Source organism: Trachypithecus francoisi, unplaced genomic scaffold, assembly GCF_009764315.1.
Source record: "Trachypithecus francoisi isolate TF-2019V2 unplaced genomic scaffold, Tfra_2.0 Lachesis_group1, whole genome shotgun sequence".
Taxonomy (NCBI): domain Eukaryota; kingdom Metazoa; phylum Chordata; class Mammalia; order Primates; family Cercopithecidae; genus Trachypithecus; species Trachypithecus francoisi.
Window position 1 is genome coordinate 19668169 of NW_022681454.1, and position 24941 is coordinate 19693109.

The 24941-nt window shown below is 33.8% G+C and overlaps 1 protein-coding gene across 2 annotated transcripts in view; it reads left to right on the plus strand.

The window, feature by feature from the left end:
* The window catches only part of SLIT2 (slit guidance ligand 2), a 374488-nt gene that overhangs the window by 244851 nt on the left and 104696 nt on the right, over positions 1–24941 (plus strand). For both annotated transcript variants that reach the window (XM_033213874.1, XM_033213875.1), the window contains exons 9-11: positions 1966–2104; positions 20362–20433; positions 20927–20998. In XM_033213874.1, the coding sequence (XP_033069765.1) occupies positions 1966–2104; positions 20362–20433; positions 20927–20998 (283 nt within the window). The remainder of the gene's footprint in view (positions 1–1965; positions 2105–20361; positions 20434–20926; positions 20999–24941) is intronic.

Below are 24941 nucleotides of genomic sequence, written 5' to 3' on the forward strand. Positions count from 1 at the left end.
GCACTCCAGCGTGGGTGACAACAGAGAAACTCCATCTCAAAAAAGTATGTATATATATATAAAATAGGCCCGGCATGGTGGCTCACACCTGTAATCCCAGCACTTTGGGAGGCCGAGACGGGCAGATCACAAAGTCAGGAAATCGAGACCATCTTGGCTAACACGGTGAAACCCGGTCTCTACTAAAAGTACAAAAAACTAGCCGGGTGAGGTGGCGGGCGCCTGTAGTCCCAGCTACTCAGGAGGCTGAGGCAGGAGAATGGCATGAACCCAGGAGGGGGAGCTTGCAGTGAGCCCAGATCACAGCACTGCACTCCAGCCTGGGCGACAGAGCGAGACTCCGCCTCAAAAAATAAATAAAATAAATAAATAAGTAAGACATAGGCTGTGTCTAATATCAATCAATAGCTAACGTTTACTGAGTTTTTTAATATGCTTAAGCACCAACCTAAGTATTTCACATATATTTACCTCACTTCACCTCCCTCATAACAACTGTATGAGAAATGCCATATCTCTATATTTGGAGATTCAAATGCTGTGAAAAAGAATAACCTTGCCGAAGTTTATGTAGTTGAGTCCGAGGATCTCAATGGAGGTGGTTTGATTACATATACACACACGTGCGCGCACACACACACACATAGTGATACATAGTATGTTGTTTATATATATATAGGGTTGGTTCTGCTTCAGCTTCAGAAGTATCTGTTCAAAATACAACAAAACAAAATGTTAAGAAACGTATAATGCATCATAAGTAGTTCACAGATTTTTAAAGGCGGGGTAGGGAGACATGACTAGTACTTGATGCTTTTAAATGGTTATCTTTTAGACTCTGTATGTATTTTTTCACGTTTTATAACCTAAGCAAAATTTTTGTGTACGATCATGGAATGTTCTCAATATGTCTGATTGCTTTTTAAAAAAATTAAATAATGAAATGACTAACAGTTCGTTACTAACCACTTTTTTCTCTCTTCACTTTTTCCTTTCTGTTTTCTAGATGAGGAAGAAGGCAAGTTCACATTTCTTTTTTAGACTGAGGATATTTTTGTAGTTTGAGAGCTTGTTTAGAGGGATAGGATTAGCAGCTGGCTTGTAGCCTTTTCCTGGCACATTACCACCACGAGGGCCCTTTCTCAGCAGATTGGAAAGGGCAGTCCTCACTGTCTTCCAGAAACCATGCAATTCCAGATGCTTATTTAGTACAACTATGCTGATATTCTGTTGCTCACCTTTCAACCATTAATGCCTCATTTAAAAATTGTTCCAAATATTGAGTGATAAAAGTACATACAGAAAAGGAGCTACTTATACTAAAATTTTAAATTACTCGAAGCCCCCAAGAGAATCATTTTTTATTAACAATAAAATTACTTTATACAAAGTATTATTATAATTTCAGAGAAATTGATAATTTTGAACCTATCAAGACATCAAAATCTGGATTATCTAATTTTTCTCCACATTTATTGGCATACGATTATTTAATTTGAGCAACAATTATCTTCTGATAGAAGTATTACTGTTTTGTTTTATTTTTAAAAGAAATTACAAAGTAAATAAAGCCATATGAATTTGATAAAGACCAAGCTCTATTTAAGCTTATTAGGAATGAATATAAGTTAGTCTGAAGTTGCTGGGTTTTTTGGAAATTAGAATAGTTTTGAATGTAATTCTGATTTTGAAACTGAATTTAGCTTTTCTCACAATAGTTTTAAAAATTAGCAGTATTATGACCAGTTTTTAGAATCTCATTTACTTCCTCTCATTTGCTTTATTGGCCTGAATATATAAATGCATGCCTCCTAAAATATATTTTAGAAATATAGGACCATCTTATGATCATGTATTTAAAGAGATTTATTTATGTGAAATGCTTTGTTACTTGAGCTAAGTTTGTATGTTCACAATTATGATATTCAGGAGGAAAAATATAATTCCTGTTTATTTCTTTTTTAGGTCACCAGTCATTTATGGCTCCTTCTTGTAGCGTTTTGCACTGCCCTGCCGCCTGTACCTGTAGCAACAATATCGTAGACTGTCGTGGGAAAGGTCTCACTGAGATCCCCACAAATCTTCCAGAGACCATCACAGAAATGTATGTGCCTGAAATTCTTTCTTATCTCTCCACCTTCCCAGTGAACCAAACTTTGATTTTCTTTGGGAAATTCTGGGTTTATCAAAGGCACATCTGATCAATTGGCTTAGACAAATGTTCCCTTCAGAAGTGTATTGATTCTTACTCTGATTGTTTAAAAACATACCATGATAAAGTGGCTATGATGTTTTTTCTTCCACTGATAGAGTTAAAAGGAATATATTTTTAGGAAAAACAAGACAAACAGGATTATTTATACCTGGTTCCACCCTTTGGGCCTGTATATCTGTGGTTGTCCGTTTCTCAGTTTGGAGCAGTAGGAATATAAAAAGGGACCAAGCTGGGGTTAGTAAACCACAGGAACAATAGGTGATGCTCTGTCTCCTTGAGAGCTCATGTTTTAAAAGGCAGTTTCACTGTTTTGTTTGAAATGATAATTCAATGCAAAGTGTAGAAAGGATAATATTACAAAGTCAAATGTAAAGATTTTTTATATAGTGCATGTTTTAGCCTATTTGAAGCAGTGTGTACCTCCATTAAAAGTTAAATTCTTATGACAAAGTATTGCACACATATTTTGTATGCAGTTGGTGAATGCATTTCTATGTCCTCACCAAATATGTCATGTGGATCAAACAAGGTCACATAAAATGTAAATTGGAATGCTTTTACAATCTTAAAAAGTAAGCACTAGGGAAAATCATTACCTCAATATTCACTAAGAAAACCCCTCTTAACCACCCAGCCCATTGTATTATTATTTTATAGGCCAATTCTAAATTGTAACTGAATAAATTATCTTGGATTTTTTTGGTTGAAATGATAGGAACAACTTCTTAGAATAGATCCACATAGTATGTGAAAAAGTTGTTTTTAAAGAGCTCATTTTAACCAATTTATTATGATAATAAAGTAACTTCTCTAATGCACCTTATATGAGAATAATCTTAGTTCACAGGACCCACTGCCATTAGTTTAAACTATCTACCATCTGTTTAATAGTGTTCTTAGAGCTTTGCATAAGACATGAACCTCTGCAGGTTCTGGGAGGTCAATCTGGGGAGATTTGACATTGAATAACCTATACACATAATAATATCATTCTCATCAAAATTTTAATTGATAGAACATTATTTTACCTCTAGAATACATCTGTAAGTATTTTTGGGCTGAACCTTGAAAGAAGAATAAGTTATAACTTGGGAAGAGATAGAAGACATTCCTGAAAAAGAAACATTGGCAGCAAAGAACAGAGGTGGCAGTGAGCATTGTTTGAAAGATTGTAGTTGAACCTAATTAGAATAACAAGATAATGTTGAGGCATCATGAAAAATAATGCCCTAAAAAATATATCTCCATCTAATTTTAAAACTACAGATTACTGAAGACCTTGACACTTGGTCAGAAGATATTAGATGTGATAAAGTTCAGAGCAGAATGACATAACTCAATTTTCTCATAAGGGAACTATATAGTCATCTATGAAGGCACAGACATTTATTAAATAACCATTTACTACCTACGGCACCATGAATTTTCCAGAGATCATCCATCAAGTGGTTAGCAAATGTGACATTCAAATTGAAAATTATTAAATGAGGTACACAGAGAAAAACATAGTAAGAGATGAACACATCAAGTTCAAGGTCTTACAAAGGGCATGAAGTTGAGGGCAAGGTACGATGGTTAGCCAGAGTCAGAAGGTTTTAGTTGGAACCCCAGGTTTACCTATCATTTACTATTTGTGAGACCATGGACAAGTTACTTACCCTCTGAGACTCTATATCCCATCTAAAACTAAGGGTGGTTGTCAGTTTGATGTGAAATAATTAACACACGTAGAGCTATGTGTGCTTAGCATATAGTAATCATTCCATAAATGATAACTCAAGCATAGAAGTCTTTGTGTAGAAATAACACTGAGCTAGACCTTGAAAGATAGATAGTGAATGAAACTACAGAGATGAGGACAAGGCTTTCAGAATGTATACAATATGATAAGCTAGGCAGTAGGAATGAAAGTACAAGATGTGATCAAATAGGAATTCAGCTTGCCTGATATTTGATATGTGAGATAGTACCAGGAAATAAATTGTAAATATACATTGGAGTCAGTTCATGAATGGTCATGTGGATATAAGGATCTTGGATTTTATTTGGAATGCATTTAAACATAGGAGTTTTAATCTGAATTTTCTAGAATAATTGGTCTGATGGCTGTGTGCCAGTGATTTGACAAAAGGAGAGAATGCAAGGTAGGAGGCCTCTTCAGAGGCTGTTTCTTTGGTCCAGTGGAGATGTCAGAAGAGTAGGAGCTGGTCAGTAATAGTAGGAATGGTGGTGTGGAAACAGCTATGATAGCAAATATAGGAGCAGAATTCATGGTATTTGGCATTTGGTGAGATAAAGGAGTAATGAAGAAAAATAAACCAGACTCTGCCAGAGTTTCAAGTATGAGTGATGGGGAGGTTGTGGTTATATTGTTGTATATAAGAAAGTGAGAAGCAGGACCAAAACTGGAAAGGAAAATGACAGTGAACTCAATTTGTGAAATACTTAAGGACCAGTGACACAATTAGAAGTACTAAAATAATACAGACTATAATAATTTTGGAGCAAGCAAGACAAGGACTTGAGGCAAAAATTTTGGAGTAATTAATGTAATAGAAAACAGTCAATATTTGAAACCATCAACTGGCTAATGAAAAGGAGAGTAAGAGAGGAGAAGCTCAAGAACCTAAATTAAAACAGCAGAGGGCTCTAATAGGTAAGGGAGGAAGAGACTTCTAGGAAAAATGATTTCCAGAGGCAAATATTACTGCCAGTTAACCAAGCTGGGGTCTGAGAGAAGGTCTTGGAATTTGACCTGCATATTGTTCTTAGAAGGTTCCATCCTGATAGAGTGGTAGGTCAATAAGCCACCTTTCAGAATGTTAAGAAAAGAAGTATTGATTCGTATTCCAGAGAGTATATAAGCCGCAGTTTGAAGAGTTTGGCTCAGAAAGGATTTTTTGAAAAAGACAATTGTTGCTCTGTAATGGACAAACTTGGATTAATTCTAAGATGCAGAAACCTGGCATCATTAGGAAGTCAGAAAGAAAGAATGAGTTTAGAGAGAAACGAGAGTGTGAGAGTTATATAAGACATATGTGGGAGCAAGATCAATCTGGACACAGGAGCGAACTGGTCAAATCCAGATCATAGGGAAGAGGAACAGAAAGCTGTTATAGGTTGCTAAAAGGAAAAGAGTAAGATGGAGTCATAACATTTTCATATAGCAATATGAAACACTTAAAATGGTTTTCTTAGGTAGTCTAGTTTATTTCTTATCATAGTGATTTTCTTCTACTTTGTATGCTCTATAGATTTTGTATAATGGTGGGATTTAGTTGCATTAAAGTTGTAGTAAATAATATGTCCCATGGACTTTGCCTATATTGAGAAGGTGGTATATCAGGTAAAGCTACAATAAATTAAATTTATGAGGAGAGATGAAAACATGTGAAACTGCCAGTGAATTTTACTTCCCTGATTATTACATTATCAGCTTTATCAGTAGAGCATCTGGTAATAAATAATATTGATCCTCAACTCAGCAAGATAATTCCATTTTCATTCATTATAGTGGCATAACTTACTAGCTTAGTAATTTATTTCTTTTATTACTCTTCTATTTTTTATAAGAACAAAGAACATTACTAAGATTATTAAATGTGGAAATATCTTTACAGATGGCAGGTTTTTATTCTATGATGAACTGAAAATTATAAACTCTCCCCATTTTATTCAAATATGTTTTAATATCTGAATTTTACCATAAACTATTGGTGGAGTTTCTTTATTGCAAGTTATGAGATATTTCATTCAATAATTTTGACTTGATTACCTACTGTGTGATATGTCGTTATTCTTACAACTGTCTCATAATATAATTCTAACAAAAAGAAAGTATGTATGTGCCATATATGAGTGATCAACTGCCTATAAATCTAAGTAGAAAATAATGACTCATTTTTTCTGCTTTCTGTTTCCAACTACAAATTCATACTTATGCTATTTGCTAACACAGTTGTTTGTTAAGCAATAGAAGGAAAATATTCCTTTAAAATCAGAATTGGAATGTTGGCTTATGCACATTTGATCTTCTCATTGACCTGTGATGGGGATATTTATGAAATTAAATAAAATAGTAAAACTAATGCAGAAACATAGGTCAGATAAAGGCTGGTGGTTTTCTCCAACAGGCCTCATTCTACTCATCATTTTACCACAATGCAGGCGCTCTCTTCTTGCTTATAGGTTAGAATCTGCTTTTGATTGTCCCTAATTATCATGTTTTGTAATTATATACTATTGTGTGTTTATTTTAAAATATCTATCTCTTCTACTAAAGTAAACCTTCTATGAAGGCAGGAACTAGTTCTGTTTTTATCACTACTGAATACCCAGTGAAAAATCTAGTACCTTGGCACACAGTGGGCACTTGATAAGTATTTATTGGGTAAATGAATAATTTAAAAATTAAACATTTGGAACAGATTTGTCTCTGAAAAGATGAAGCTGTGTTAACCAAGTTTAATAAATACAACCAGAGGAACAGCCTATTATTTCCCTGTAGACAAACCGGTACTTTTTAAGCATAAAATCAGCAAGAGAAAAAGTAAATGAATAGAATTTTTAATAGCATGGGCTAAAATGGGTCTAGAACACTAAAAATTCATTAAATTTCCCTGTTCTGCATACTTATTTGAATTTCCATGCTTTAAATATTTCTGAGATTTTTTTTCGATTCTCAGCTGACCAACTCAGCATTTAATAGGTACCCTATTATGGAGCTATATTAATTTAATCATCTTACAGATGTGTTAGACATCTTTCTCTACAGTCATATTCCCTCTCTAATGAGGCCTGTAGACATTTAATTCAAATCTTTCAAAGACTGAGAACTTTGTTGTTTAAAAAAAAAAACTTGGAAAAAAAACCAGAGGCTCAAAAAACTTAGAAATTTTGTAAAAAACCTTCAATTGTGAAGTGGCTAAAATGGCTTCAATCATACATCTGCTGGACTCTCAAGCCCATGGTCCTTCCTCGATCAGGCTATAAAAGAGGTAGGCATAGCTTGGTCTTGTTGGAATATCATAAAAGGAGAAATTTTCAAAATCATGAAGAGAGAATGACTGATACTCCGATAAAAAGGACAAGAGAAATTTTAAGAGACTTACCTATGAAGAGAACGTAGAATGAACAGAGAGAAAGACAAGGCATTAAGATACAGGATTGTTTGCAAAACTGAGAGCTGTTTTATATTACTTTGTATCTATGACTATTACAATGTCATCTTTCCTATTCTCTGTTAAATGTTCTCTTATTTCCCTGAATCTTCTCCGCACAGCACTTATCACAGTTTAACTTGTTATTTGAATCATGTAAAATTCTCCTATTACACTGCAAACTGGGTAAGGGCAGACCGTGTCTTTCCCTCACCATTTCTGCCCCAATACTTAGCATACCGTGGGTGGGGAAGACAGTGTTGGGAGCAGGGGAAGAAGATCTTGGACACACAATCTGGAGAGCTTCCAGACCACCACCCTTCATAGTAAAGATTTAAAAAAAAAAAAAAAAGAAAAGACTGGGCGCGGTGGATCACGCCTGTAATCTCAGCACTTTGAGAGGCTAAGGCGGGCAGATCACGAAGTCAGGAGATCAACACTATCCTGGCCAACATGGTGAAACCCCGTCTCTACTAAAAGTAAAAAATATTAGTCAGGTGTGGTAGTGTGTGCCTGTAGTCCCAGCTACTCGGGAAGCTGAGGCAGGAGAATCGCCTGAACCCGGGAGGCAAGGCTTGCAGTGAGCCTAGATCGCGCCACTGCACTCCAGCCTGGGCGACAGAGCAAGACTGTCTCAAAAAAAATAATAACAAAATAAAATAAAATGTGACAAAACATTGTGGACTAATGAAGAAAATATAGAAGGGGAAAAAGTAGAACATATAACGTAAGGTAAACTTAGTTGTTAAACAGAAAGCTGTTTGTTGCCTAGGGGTCATTCCAGCACTTTGCTGCTTTGAACTCTGCTAGTTGAAAACCTTACTCTTCAATAGATGCAATGCCTTCTGTGAGTCTGTACGTGATCTAGTCTATGGCAACACAATCATTAATAGCAAATTGATTCTGACCATATCAAATCTTAAGAATTACTTACTTAGATCACCTTTTGAGGTGTACAGTTTTGAATGCGATGTGATAGATTGCTATGAAGTTGATATTTAGTTATCTTCAATCTAGTTATAGATTTCCTGTGGCATACTGCCTTTTCAAACCATTATATAGAAATTCCATAAATCATGGAGAATATTTAGTAAGAGCGTAAGTTATAACAATTTGGTTTGTCGTGTTTGCTCCTACATCCTCCTGCCTTTACTCTCCGCTGCCTTTTTCAGGGGCTCCAGCTCCATCCGTGTTGCTGGAGAGGACATGGTTTCATTCATTTTTGTGGCTGTATCTTCTTCCATGTCACATATGTTCCACATTTTCTTTATTCAATCAACCGTTGATGGACACTTAGGTTAGTTCCATGACTTTGTTATCTTGAATAGTGCTACAATAAACATGAGTGAAGGTGTCTTATATAATGATTTCTTTTCCTTTGGGTAGATACTCAGTAATGGGATTGATAGGTCAAATAATAGTTTTATTTTTAGTTCTTTGAGAAATCTCTGTACTGTTTTCCATAGAGGTTGAATGTTGAACTAATTTACATTTTTACCAACGGTATATAAGCATTCCCTTTTTTCTGCATCCACACCATCATCTTACACATGTCAGAATAGCTATTATTAACAATTGCTCTTATTTCTCTAATAATTAGTGATGTTGAGCATTTTTTTATGTTTGTTGGCTGCTTACATGTCTTTTTTTGAGAAATACTTGTTCTTGTCCTTTGTCCACATTTTAATGGGATTGTTTATTTTTCCTTGTTGAGTTGTTAGAGTCCCTTGTAGATTCTGGATATTAGTTCTTTGTTGTAGGCATATACTGCAAATATAATTTTAAAAGGATCTTTTTCTGTTCATTTCTCTTTAGATAACTATCTCCCATATATGCGTAACCTTTTTGCATGCTATTTCTGCATTTGTCTCACTCAAAATTTTGAATCCTTAATTTATTAAATAATACTCAATTTTGAATCCACATATTTCAAAGTCTTCTTACTCTTCTTTTCTTTTTTTTTTTTTTTTTTCTTGAGACAGAGTATGGCTCTGTTGCCCAGGCTGGAGTGCAGTGGTGCCATCTCGGCTCACTGCAAGCTCTGCCTCCTGGGTTCACGCCAGTCTCCTGCCTCAGCCTCCCACATAGCTGGGACTGCAGGGGCCCGCCACCATGCCCAGCTAATTTTTTTGTATTTTTAGTAGAGACGGGGTTTCACTGTGTTAGCCAGGATGGTTTCGATTTCCTGATCTCGTGATCCACTCGCCTTGGCCTCCCAAAGTGCTGGGATTACAGGCAACACCGTGTAGGCCCAAAGTAATCTGACTTTTTGTATGTAAAGATATGCAAGTTAGATCTGACCAACTTGCCTTTATCCTATTATGTACTGGCTGATTTAAAATAATTACAAGTACTTATGAAATCAAGTATGAATTTTTGATTGGTTAGCATGTATTTAGTAATGTTTCAACCAGTAGAATATTTATCATGCTATGCAATTAGTTTATTTTAATTATGCTAAATGTTAAAAAGTACAGTACACAATTTGACTAATTTTTTTACAGCAAACACAGGTGAACTTGACTACTATTCAGACAATATTGATAAAATAAATAAGGCAAGTGATATCATTTTTTAAATGTAACATCGTATGAAAGAAATAGTCAATATTCTGGGTTTGCCTTGTTAAATAACAAGTAGGTTGGCAATTTCAAAGTGCAATTGTTTTCCTTTGAAAGAGGTTTCATTGTTTCATTGCAAAAATATTTTAAAACATAAACATATTCAACTTAAGGAAAATAAAATGTAATGGAAATAGGCGTAATTTAGAAAATGTTGTAAAAGTTAAAATTTGAGCAATTCTACTTTAGTTCTTAATTTTATTAGAGCACTTCTTAACACATGGAGCACTTGTTAGCATTTTGCAGTTTTACACACTCCTGATATTATTGCTACCTCAAATCCACCCACAAATTAGCTAACCTACAATATTACTTTCGCTTCAAATTTTATGTTTTTATAACTTTGTGCTTTTCAGGCAAGCTAATATGAAAACATTCTCAATATTTTATGTCTGTTAGAAATATAGATGACATAGTACTTTTTAAAAGTATCTTATATCATGCATAATAAAAACCTTCTTTATGATAAAAATTTTTCAAAAATGTTAAATTGTTTATTTCACTTAATTCCCATGGAAACACTATGTAGGAAACTACACACCTCCTAAAGGTTAGCAAAATTCTTTTAATTTTTTTGTAGTGTAGTAAATACTTTTGTTCATTTTTAAAATGAAAACCTGGTTTGAGATAAGAAGCTGTCACTCTGATGTAGGCAATTAGAATTGCATTCTCAAATTTTCTTCTGAGATACTCAAAATAGCAGAAACTACAAATATATCTCCTATATACTATGAAAGAACTAGTTTTTCCTCTATCAAATATAACTTGCCTAGAAATGTCATTAAATAAACAATCCTAGGATTAAACAAGTCAATATTATTTTATCTCTGATTCTGTGCTAATATATATATGGTTAGAAAAACAAAATGCAATGATTCTTCTCTGGATTATTTTTTGTGTGAGTTTAGTAGTCATAATGTCATTGTATGCAAGAGAATTTTTTATGTAAATATCATTCATTATTATTTTTATTCCCTTGTGTTTTTGGATTATATTTTCTCAAGTTTTCATATTATGATTTCATCAGATGAGCCCAGAAAAAGAGAAAATACTTTACCTTTCTACACACACGGAGCACCTCATTATTCAGCATACAAAACAGTGTTCTACAATGCGTTTCCACAGAAGAAGCTTCTCATGTTAACTTTTTTTAGGGGGAGGGGATTGAGGTCTCCCTCTGTCACCTAGGTTGGAGTGCAGTGGCGCGATCTCGGCTCACTGCAACCTCCACCTCCAGGGCTCAAACAATCCTCCCACCTCAGCCTCCCATGTAGCTGGGACTACAGGTGCATGCCACCACATCCAGCTAATTTTTTGTCTTTTCGGTAGAGACGGGATTTCACCTTGTTGCCCGGGTTGGTCTTGAACTCCTGAGCTTAAGCCATTCGTCTGCCTCGACCCCTCAAAGTGCTGGGAGTACAGGTGTGATCCACCACACCCAGTAGATTCTCGTGTTAATTCTTAGTTATCAGTAGCCACACTCAGTGTACTCCTTATAGCAACTTTGATAGCTCCATAGCAAAATAGTGTAAAATGAATTATGTAAAATACATTTAGAGATGAAACAATGCAAGTAGTTCCACAGGCCATTATTGAGTTCACTATTAATCATTTGAGTGTTTTCCTCTTGATTTTGGTAAAATTCCTAATTGTATATGCATATCTTGAGCATTCTTTAATTGTCATTGAAAGAATAATTGATGAGAAAGAAATTACTATTGAAAGAATAGTAGAAAAATTATCTTCAAAAGGCTTCATATGTCCACTATGTGCAGAGAAACCATTTTCATGAAGACTTAGTGTTCATAATAAGAAAATTCTTCATTTGTATTCATTTTTTGCAACTTATTTCTTTCTTGTACCTAATTTCCCAAAAAGTTATTTAGGTAACGTACATGTTGTACTTACATATACCCAAACACACACAAATGTTGTACATGTGTTTTTGTTAAATTTCATGATAACTTAAGCAGAAAACTATATAATACCTTTCTCAAAAGAAAAATGTAGAAGATGTAATCAAACTTTTGTAATATTAGTTGAGAAGTAAAAATGAATATAACATTATAAATAAATTGGAGAAAAAGAAATATTAAAATAAGTACAGAGATTAAAATGGTAAGGACAGACAGCAACTCCAACTGGTTTCTCTTAAAAAGTCCCAGGAATCTGATGAGTACTGTTGCAACACAAGAAGCACATGCGGAAAGGCAGCATTTTAAAAATGTACTACTACATACTCAACAAGTGTTTCTGAGTGCTTGCTCTGCATCAGGCATTATGGATGAAAGGGGACAGTCTCAACCTGCAAAATGTCTACAGTGCAGAGAATTGAAGCTTTACACAAACAGAATTTTAAACATGAGATAAGTAGTAAAATATATGTGCACAAAAAACAAAGAGGAGGGCTACCTTGTTCTGCCTCGAAGAATCAAATAATCTTCAGGAATTAGGATGTGTTTTGCAGGCAGAGAACTTGAGGGCTTTTTTAGACCTAAGAGGCTGCATGTGCAAAGTCCCAGGAAAATGATAGAGTAGTGTGTTTTTGGAAAAATTAAAATTTACAGTTCTTAGAATATAAAGTGGAAGTCAAATCTTGAGGAAGAGACTGTCCTGATGACAATAGAATACGAGGGAAATTGTCTAGCAAGGTAGTAGCATGATTAGATTTCTTTGATAGAAAAATCACTCTAACATGGAATGGAGAGTGGTTTGAAAGAAAGGAGCCCACTGAGAATGCAATAACAGCAGACTCTATAAAGGATAATGAAGGCAGCCCTAGCAGCAGATAGTGTTGGGAAGTTATTCCAAGAGGTGGCTCTAGTGCTCATGCAGTTGATTCCCCTAAAACTTCTATGGGAAAAAAATGGAGGCCCCCTCAAATGTAAAATAAGACCCATGTAGCCTCTGACATAAGAATGAAGACATCTGGGGCATAGTCACAATGTTATTTATTCTCATAATTAGTAAAAGTGTCGTAGCAATTATGTTATAGACTGATGGTTTATCAGCTGGAATGACAGGTGAAAAATTACATAGTTCATATTTTACTAGTAAGCAGCATTATTTAAACTTTAGGAAAAAGATGATATATAATGTGGAGAATAACTCAGTGCGGGGGTGGAGAATAATGAAAACTACTCTCTGCTTATTGAATAATACTGTTAAACAAGTGATACAGAAAGATGATTTTTGTAATTTTTAAAAACTAAAATGAGTAGCAAGCAGGAGAGTTAGCTCAGTGTCTAACTCATAGTAAATGTCTAAAAATTTCTTGTTATTAATGAGAAATAAAACAAAAGAACCTCTAAGTGTTTTTCTTTCTTGGGTTAATTTAAAAATGTATATATGATAACATGATAGTGACATATTCTCTCCCCCTGAAATCTCTGGGCCATGTGCCTAAGCCCATTTTTTTCCTCTGAGTCTACACCATTTGGTTGCATCTATTGAGTGTATCTTTGTATTTGAATATGTGTCCTTGTGAATACATGCATGAAAATTTTAGCACTCATTCAGAAGGTGCACACACAGATATTTTTGTCTTGCTTTAAAATGCTTAAAGACCAAATGGAAAATGAGGCATTTCTCTCCTATAAAAACACCAATTGAATTTACACTTGGGGGAATGTATTTTAGAATGACATCACAAATATGTAAATAAAATTTAAAAATGAATACTTTTAAGGAACAAGGAATCCCAAGACAGAAAATGACGAGAATCAATTAGTATGGACACAATCTTAAGGCAAAACTTCTAGCTGTATGCAAAGTATGTCACTCTAGAGGCCAATATTCACTAAGCTGCTGAAGATGTTTATTAAATTTGCAAAGTTCTGGAGACTGCAATTACAAAACAAATAATACTATAGGCTAAAATATGTTGGATCATTTTATGTAGAAATATATGAAAGATTTTAATGACATGATTTACTGCTAAAACTGGAAGTAACATTCCAAAAATAGAAAGTACTTACTTTACAATTATATGTAATAGGCATGATAATCCTTAACATCAAAGAAAAGGAATGTCATCTTCCTCCTTTTCAGATGATGGGCCAATCTTACCTATGAGGAGAATGTGTTGGCTACAGCGGACAATTTAAGATTCAGAAGCTACAGTCATTCTGCCTCCCCTCCCCTTACCCCATTAAGACTATGTGCTGTTCTATGGCAGCTGCTTTTGCCATTTACGTTAAAAGCAGATGGAGAAAAATGCAAAGAACTGTCAGTTTTATTGCCATGTATAATCAGCATCTGGGCTGTATGTTACAGACACAATCAATCCAAAGACATATTTTACTGGGTATTATAAAAACTTTTTGTGTTTCTAAGGCAGTCCCCAAATTACAGATAGTGCTATATTTTAATCCTGTTGATCACAGAGATTGCAGCCAGTTATATTTTTTCAGCTTCAGTGTGAACGATGTATGTGTATATGTGTTTCATATGCAGTTACTGAGTTATCTGCAAAATTGTACTGCTAATTTGTTTAAGAGCATGATTCGGGACCATATATATTTATTTCACACTAGAAATAAAATAATGTGTGAGATTTATATATACATTTATGTAATTATTTATATAATGTATGTGTGGGGGGGTGTGGGTGTATGTGGAGGGGTGTGAGGTTACAGTAGTCCCCTCTCTTCCATACTTTTGCTCCCCATGGTTTCGATTACCCATGGTCAACCACAGTCTGAAAATATTAACGTATTTTGAGAGAGAGCGACCACATTCACATAACTTTTATTATAGTATATTGTATTAATTGTATTTTATTATTAATGTTAATCTCTTTAATTAAACTTGATCATAGGCATGTATGTATAGAAAAATAAACAGTGTGTACAGGGTTCAGTACAATCTGCAGTTTCAGACATTCAGGGCGTCTTGGAATGTATCCCTGTGGGTAAGGGAAAACTATAGTATATGCTGTAAACTTTTAATTCTTTAATATATTGTGCTGCATATTATATTTTTGATTGCATATATATACATATTTTTATTATTTCACTATTTTTGTATAACAAAGAAAATACCATATATTTTTTCTACATCTCATGTAATTTTTAGAAAACATTTATGGTAAGTTCTATTCTATTTTTCAGGAAGAGAAACTGAGACACAGAGAAAGAAAATAGCTTTTATAAGGTCCAGAGAGCTAATCAGCCGCAGATCCAGGATTTAGTCCATGTCTATATGAGTGCAAAACTCATACTTTTAATCGCTAAATGACACACCTTGAAAAATTCTATGTATGTCTATAAAGTGTAGACATATCTCTTGAGGGCTATTGAGGATTTGGCATGTGGATGTTATTTTATATAGTTTGTCAAAATAACACAATTTTAAAACATTGAAAATAATGTCTAAGAATTGAATGCTAGAGAGCTGAAAGTGTCATTTAAAGTGCTAATACTGTTTAATGTCTTGTAAATGTCTTTAAACCTATTTTTTAATTGCCCCATCATCATACACACTGCATGTTGTATACTCTACTGATGTAAGATCTGCTCACTGATAACCATTAGTGTATTTGATGTGTTACAGAGCCCATCAGTCCACAAGTGGCAGAATTAGACTTCATTGGACTAAAAGATAGCTGCACATAATTGACATGTTCTAAGAGTCTTGTGTATTAAAGCAGAGGGATATTTCATGATTTTTTGTTTTCTATACTTTTTGAAATAGACACCAGAAAGTGTTATATATTGTTTGTAGTTCATTCTTTAGGAACTTTAAAGGCATGAAGACATGTATAATGAGGTAGCAGTAATTAGTGAGCAAGAGAAAAAATTGTAGAAGTGGAAACAGGATGGGAAGAAGTCTTTTATTGGATAAACATACTTTTGAGTTATTTTTATTGGTGCAGTTAGAAAACTGTCTTCATCTTCTCATATATTGAGCGTGTAACTAAAATTTCCTTCTACATTTGAAAGAGTAGTAACAGCCATTGCTTTGGTTCCATGTATGCATGTATGTAAACACACAAACATGTACAGTGATAAGATGTTATGCAATCATTTCCATAAATTATGTGGAGAAAAAGGTGTTGGCTCCTTTTACATGGAAAAGTCTTTCTTGTAGTATGTGATTTACAGTACTTTCCTCCCCTAATCACTTTCTAAATCTATTTTTACTTTGAAACTCATGATACTGAATTTTCTCTGAAGGACTGGCATTTGAAAATCTCTTAATTATGGTGGATTTTATCCATGGCATGAAAATATATCTTAGCCATTATACTATCTATTTTTGTAATCCTGGAATGTTTTTAATTAGGTTCTTTATGGAACAATGGATTCAAATTTGCACTTTATAAAATTCAGCAGCTTCTATGCTATTAAAGCACAGATTGCAGGACAGCAATGCTAGAAAATGTAAATTTTATTTGCCCTTTCTTTTTACCTCAACCTGCAAACTTTAGTATTTCACTTCTTTATTTTTTATGATCTAAGTATGTTTTCTTCTTTTTGTAGGACAAAGGACATCATTTGAGATGTGTGTTGGCTTTAGTTTATCAAATATATTCTAAAGTTCTTACAATGAAAAGGACAAACTCTTTATTCTAAAATTTGCAATAAGTACAAATTAGTTTATTGTTTGTCCACTAAAGAAGAGACAACAGGCATTTTGTAATATATTACAATGTATTGTTTGACATCTGTCCATGGTAGAATATTTTCCTGCTTGAGAATCTGTCCCTCTGAATGAAGGATGCAATTATGTTTTGCCTTAATGAACTGCTGAAACAGTGCAATAAAAACCAATTCGCTGCGGAGTCAGTGTAAATAACAACGTAAACTGTGTATCAAATTTTTTTTAGAACAAGATTGAAAATAGATAAATGAATAAAAGTAAACAAATCCATGGTACATGTCATTGTACAACTTTCTGTTGTACATGTAAATGCAGTAGTTTGCAAAGTGAAGATCAAGGCCTCGGTACATTCCAATAACAGATGATTCACGCAGCATCACTCAAATGTGTCCAAAGTATTATTTTTGCATATAAAAATATAATGCCATTTTATCATGACTCCTCTTTGTTTTACAACTTTTTTGAGTATGCATTTTCAAAAAACAAAGGCCTTATTTATTATATAATTTGGAGATTTTTTTGCCTTCAATCAGTGAAATTAGTCGTAGATTAATTACAGAAATTATCATAACATATATTTGAGTGTCATTAGAAAAATTAGTGATCATTATGAGTATTCTAGTTTGAGACTTTAAAATAATAAATGAATTTTAAAATTTCCAAGGAATATCTTCAGTTATATCAAATTATAGAATTAGTTTGGCCACATTTGTGAGCTCAGGTTATTGACATTTCAGAAGTCTCTATGCTGAATATAGCATTTAAAAAATACTTATATTGGAGAAATTTGTTTTGAAATCTAACTGCAAAATAAGATTATTTATCAATAAAACTTTCACAAATGTATGAACATCTCTGCTTTTTGATTATCATTGAATTCCAGTCATATAGCATAATATTTTGGACAGAGTAGACATTAAATATTTATAGGGTGAATGAACTAATTAATGATTATTGGTTTCTTTAGATTATTTTCAAGAACCTGAAATCATGTCTATGAAAAGTAGTATATGAACTAGTTTTGCATTACTATTAAAAGAAATCTACTAGTCACTAAGAATTATTATTTTTTTCTCGTCATAGCACTATGTTATTGTGAGCAAATCTTTAACACATTGAAATAATATTTAATTGGCCAGGATATGAAGTCTTCTAACCAATCATTATTATTCCATCTGTAGCTCGTTTTCTCTGTATATTTATTGATTACATTTTAAGCTTAAAATTCTACTATAAGAATGAATAAAGGCCAAAAAGAATTTCTCTTAACTGTCAATCAAAACATTCTAATCAACAAAGTAACAGGCAAATGATTTACATGTCCTTTACTCTGTTTAGAGCTTTTGAAAAAAAGCTCCCTTTCTTACGACCTAGATAAATAATACAGATGACAAACTCATATTTCCATCATACAGTTTATTTACTGTCTTCTGGAGTAAATCCGCCCATTAGGAGCCAAGAACCCAGTGAGCAGGGATATGTGAAAACGAATAGAATACAGTGAAATAAGAACAGAGGAGTTAAGGTGGTGTCCTTGGGTATATAGGAAAAGGCGCAACTCATTATACCTAAGAAAATAAGGAAAGGATTTAAAAGGAGGCCATGTTTTCACTGTCTTAAAATAACTAAGCATTATTAATATCAATACTAGTATAAAAGTATCACTAACATACATGTCCAATAATAAGAAAGAATTGAGGAAATAGGATACGTTTCGACAATGGAATATTATGAAGGCATTAAAAGTAATGTCTTCCAAAATGTTTAATGATATAGCAATACATGTGTGATATGATGTTGGATGTAAAGACAATATACGCAATTCTATTTGCAGTAATACCTCAGTTACATAAAATACGCTCAAAATTCTGTATGCAGTAATACCTCAATTATATAAAATAAATATGCAAGCAAAAAAACGCTAAAGTAAAACTCACTGATCTGAGTGGTGCATTATAGATTTAGTTTTTAACCATATTTTTTACATTTTCCAAGTACAGTAAGCACCAAGGAGATAGAGTGTCTCATCAAAGTGAAAAAAGATGGTTAGTAATATCAAATGTTACAGTGAGTTCAAGAGCAATGAAAACTGAGGAAACCCGTTGAATGGTGAAATAAAGAGGTCAGAGAATGAACCCTGATGCTGTTGAAGAAAAGCCGTAGCACTGTGAGAAGGGCTTTGAAATCAGAAAAGACCAAAATTTTGGCAATTTGATTTAATGTCCTAGGGATCATTTGTTTGTTTTGATTTTATTTTCATTAAATGTTGTGTGTGTGTGTGTGCGTGTGTGTGTGTGTGTATGTGTTAAAGTATTACCAGCATTCAATAAAAATGAATTAATGTATAGGACACATATATGGTCAGTATGTTTTCATATTTATTCATATTTAAATATATACACACGTATACATACACACATATATATATTTATATAATATATATATGCATATATTTTTTCAAATCCAGGCAGGAAAGTGGAACTCATGCTAGGTGAGCTTTATTTTCCTGTTGAAAATGAACTCTATTTTTCTGTTGAAAAACAGAGGGATTTAATATAGAGAATGGACTAAACAATTGCAGGAAGATAACAGGGAAAAAACTGCTAGCACCCCAGGGCTATAAAGACAGAAGAAGCTGGTATTTTACAAAATTAGAAGGTGGCACCAGCAGAAAGTTAAATTAGGAAGGAGACGAGACCACTTCTGTAGACATCCCCTGAGACAGAGAAAGGAAGAAATACCCCAGCTTCTCCTGCCCGCCAACCCTTCACCACCCCACCAGTGTCTGTCACTGGCAAATCTCACAGCAGCCTGTTGGCAAGTGAGCCTGGGATATATGGTTCACTGGAGTCAGCTCTCTGGGACACAGAGCAGAACAGAGGTGAAGGGGATGGGAAATGATCATAACGATGTTTCTTTGGAGAGAAAGGAGGCTGAGAAGCAACATTTTTTGGATAGACTAAAATATCTACCAAAGACTTCATGAAATCTACTTATTTGTGCGTTGATTCATAACTAGGTGGGTAAAATCTTGTCTTTCTCTGTTAGCAGGACCATAGAGTAGATGATATCAGAGTTATTTTCAACTCTGTGATTTTAGTATACCATAAAAATACTTCAGTTGTGCTCAAATGCACTTCGCTGCAGTGGTTTTTATGTGAAATATTCACAAAATGAATCCACAGAGCCTAGACTGTCTTACTGAAAGTATCTGTAGCATATATGGATTTATAATTTAACATTTTGCCTCATAAGAAGCTTCAAAATTAATTTTGTGAGTAGAAAATTATTTTTTAACCTATAATACGCTTTCTATAGAGGAAATAAAAGTTTTATAAAATTTAATATTCAACAGTAATTTTCTTTGTGGAAGAGTTATGATTGTATCTAAAATATGTAATAGATTTATTCAGTATTTCTACCTATTTCTCTAATTTATATTAAGGTAATTAAAATGTACTCCTAAGTTAGTTTCTTAAAGGTATTATTGCTTTTGTACAAAGTCCAGACTTAAATATTGATGGATATGTAGTACTTAAAAATCTGAATATTTTAATTATTTTTATAATTGCCTTGTTTTTAATCCCAATTTGCTTCACATTTAAGGACAGAAAAATTAAATTTAGTGCTTATTTTTCAGGAAAAAAAATATATCAGTCATGAAGAACATCAATTTTACTTCTTGACATCAGTCCTGAGCTTGAATTAAACATGTCTGAAGGTTCATGTCTCCATTTAAAAGTTGAATTTTTTTTCATTGCAGACGTTTGGAACAGAACACAATCAAAGTCATCCCTCCTGGAGCTTTCTCACCATATAAAAAGCTTAGAAGAATGTGAGTGAACAATATTCTACAATATATGTAATTTTAAAAATTAGACAGGTCATGAGACCATGCAAAGAAACCTAAGTATGAATATATCAGTGTTTGACAGCTTAAATATTAAGTGATGTGACTGTCTGATTACTAGCTCTGTAATAATATTTTAATCTTAATATCTAAACTATGTAATTTTTAAAGGTCTCTAATTTAGCATATTGATTCACACAAATGTGAATGTTTATGGTCAATATATTTTGCAAATATATTCAGGTGTTCTATTGTCAAAAATAAGACATGGCATCTTATATGGGAAAATAGACAATGGTTATTTTTTAAAGTATGATTTCTTTTTTAAATTTCGGATCCTTCAGATGTTAAGTGTTGCACATTTTGTACATGTATTGATGAGTACAAAACCAACATTTAAAAGCCATACAGAGCTATTTCCACAGTAAATCTCACTGACATTCGATTGAATGTAACCTAACCCTATTTGTAATCTTAGCGACCTGAGCAATAATCAGATCTCTGAACTTGCACCAGATGCTTTCCAAGGACTACGCTCTCTGAATTCACTGTAAGTATTCACTGGGTCACTGGAGGAAAACAGAAACCACAGCAAAGAGTGGCTACCTTTTTTAATTGGGGTTTAAAAATACTCTTAGGTTTTTATTGTGAATAATGAATTATTAATAATGTTAATTATTAATCATTACTGGATCCCATTATTTTTATGGAAGACTGCTACCCGTCACTAAAATTCATCAGTTTTTAGGGGTGTATATTTTATGGTTTGATCATTTTGCTGTTAGGAGAGCAAGAGTTAGATCCCGTTTTTGACCATTTTTTTTATTTCTAAAAGAAAAAAATACTTATTTTGGAAAGCATATAGCTAGTATCTGGGAACAATATCAGTCTCCTTTGAAATGCTAGGCAAAGTCTTGCTGAGAACACTTGAAGATGACCACTGAGAGGAAACCTCTTTTTCATCACCTTAATGCTATCCTAAAAGAATAAGCTTTTAATCTCTCAAAGAACAAAGATTTTAAAATATGACAGCTTTTTAATGTCAAGAGAACCTTCAGAAAGATAACTATGTAAATTAAAGAAGTTTAAATGTATAGAGGCTGTTATTAATATTACTTCACACTGGTAAAAAAATCTTCAAAAGTCCACCAAGTAACCTTTAGATCAGATTTTAAAATTCAAAAGTGGAAGCCGGCACATTTTTATTTTTTAAGAGCTGATACTCAGAGAAAGGTTCTTATTGATGTCAATTCCTGCTGAAATCTTTCAGCTTTCAGAGGTCGGGGTAGCCAGTGAGAATGCCGAGACACACATGTGCGAGACCCAGATAAACCCCTGGAGTTTGTGGAACAACTTGCTGGCACTCTTTCCAAGGGGAGAACTAGATCGAAGGGCTCATCTGGGCACAAGAGTGTTCAGATTGCTATGTTAGTCTGTTTAAAAAAAAAAAAAAAACTACAATTTTATTTTTAAAAAGGAAAATGGAAAACTGTTGCTTAAGTGGTAGTATCCGCTTGGGTTCACTTTTGCTTGTTTTTGTCTTGAAGGGTTTTGACTAGAAGAAGCACAAGATTAAAGGAACAGTTGTTGGCAGAAAATACAGAGTGTAGTCATGTATTGCTCTCAGGCTGTACTGTCAGGTTCTAAAATAACTAGGTTCAATGTAAAACTCAGATCACCCAGTCAGATTGTCCATAAAGTACTGTTAGCACCCTTCTAACAGTAATGCTATCCAGAATAAACATTGACAACCTCCCCATCATACGGAAGGACAAAAGGCAAATCAGCATATCAGTTCCTGGTTCTCCACAACTTTGGTCCTCAAAGATAACCATTATATGTCAACAAGAAGAGAAATCAGTGGGAAATTCTTATTTATATCGGCTTGCTTGCAGAGTTTGATAGTAAGCTCTTGCCTTAATAGTGTTAATTGACACTTCTGTGGTTGTAAGAATTAAAAGAAAATATATAAAGATATTTAAAAGTAAATTATAAATAGAACAGCTTATTATAATTTGTTACTTCTCTCAATAAATTACATTATGTTTGTTGATAAGCAGGTTCCTGTAATTAATGATTATGAAGTATGTAATCTAATAAAGAATAAAATAATGTGTTGTCACTCCTTTTGCTATTTGCTAACACATGTAAAATAACATGATTGCTACATTGAAATCTAAGGCCTTGTGATGAGAGCACTCACACACCCAGTTGTCTTAGAAGGCCATAGAAAAGCTTTATCTTTACTTGAGGATAAAGTAAACTGCCGTTAAGTGAGGGAGTTAAGTCACTGGGATTTTTCCAGTTCAAAATGTAGCAATACGTGGAAGATTACAAACTGTTTGCCAAAAGTGGAATACCTGCATAATACTGTAAAATAGATAAACTGGAAGAGAATCAAATAACTGAGTTATTTTAGAGAAAGCCCATGTGTTATAACACATATCATTTTCCTCGTCATGTTCACAGTTTGAGTTCACTTTCCAAAGATTAAGTTATTTTCACCTCCTTAAAATATGTAACTACACATATTTGCAATAGCTCTCTTCTTCATTGATCCACAGTTAATATGTTCAAAAGAAATGTATTGGGCCCGATTATATACCAGGCCCTAGTAGAGGGTCTAGAGATGCAGAGTGACCAGAATACAAAAATCCCTGCCTCATGGAGGAGACCAATGATAAACTGGCAAATGTATAGTATACATAAAATTTACCTACATTTATAGTATTACATCTATCTGTAGATGAAAATGCTATGAATAAAAATAAAGACAGAACAAGGGATAAGGAATCCTGTGGTTGGGGGGAGGCTAAAACCTTGAATAGGATGATCAACAAAGACCTGAAGAGTCAACTGTGTAGATAGTGCAGATATATAGAGGAAAGGCATTTGAGACAGAGGGAACAGTTAAATACTAAGGACCTTTAGCAGGAGTATGTTAGACGTTTCAAGAATTAGCAAAAAATATCACTGCGACTGGAGAGTAGTGGGTGCTTGAAACTGAAGTAATGAAGAGAATTGTAACTACAGGTCTGGGACACTATAATTAGGGTGGGGGAGGAAAGCCAGTGAAAGCTAGATTTCCAGAAAAGAATTGTGCTGGAGATCATGATAGTGACCAGGAGGTAAAACTTTCCAGAAGGGAGCAGAGTACTTGGGAGTTTACTACAAAAACCATGCAAGTACAAGGCAATACCTCTCTTTATTTAAATAAAAATTTTGCTTACAAGTTTCACTTACACCTGATATTTTAATACCATGCCTTTCTAGAACTGTACTCAAGAATATAGACAGATGAATTTAATCACTGCATTTGCTAAATACATGAAAATATTTGAAGGTGATATGATGCCAAGCACCTCTATTACATTCTACTTAAAAAATAAAAATTTCAGCCAGGCGTGATGGCTCACGCCTGTAATCCCAGCACTTTGCGAGGCCTACGCAGGCAGATCACTTGAAGTCAGGAGTTCAAAACCAGCCTGGCCAACATGGTGAAACCCCATCTCTACTGAAAATACAAAAATTAGCCAAACGTGGTGGTACATGCCTGTAATCCCAGCTACTTGGGAGGCTGAGGCACAAGAATCGCTTGAACCCAGGAGGCGGAGGTTGTAGTGAGCCGAGATTGCACCACTGCACTCCAGCCTGGGCGACAAAGTGAGTCTCTGTCTCAAATAAATAAATAAATAAATAAAAATTTCAAGTTATTTAATCACCAAAATTGCATCTCTTAGAGACAAGTGGACTTGATTTACCTAATGTTTTTTATGTCCTCTCCTACTAAGAAATCCTATAACTTTTAATTAACATTATCATTTATTTTTATTATGTATTATGTAAAATTATGTTATATTAATATATTGTTACATAGTATAATATGCAATATATTAACAAGACAAAAACCAAACATTCATCATGTCATTTTATCTTCAGGGATTTTAAAATTTCTTTCAATGTGACATCAACAAGATTTTTATAATATTTAGTAATAATGTCCTAAGAATTCATCATACTAGTGTTTTTAGCATTGTCTGTAAACAGTTTTTATTGTTTTCTGCTTATTACTTGGAAACTTCCTTCTATAGTAACAAAACGTTGTATCAATGTAGCATACTGCTAAGCATATCACCTTTAGGACACTAGGTGGCTGTGTTCAAATCCTGGCTCTATTACTTAATAGAGGCTGAGCTAGTTACTAAATTCCCTGGGTATTAGTGCTTCCATCTCTAAAATGAGGATAAAGTTACTTCCCTGCCAGCTTTGTTATAGAGTAAACATCAAGAGATAATAGGTATGGCCATGGCAAATTCATCTCTTGATACAAAGCAATTTGTATGTTTCTGGATCTCAATTATTTCCGAGAATCTTTCTTTATGCCCAAGGTCCTCAATGTATGATTTTTCTCTTTTCCCATTTTCTTCATTAGCCCTTTGTAAACTATTTTAATTCATTTACTCTAATTTCCTTATTTCTTCAACTAGCTCCCA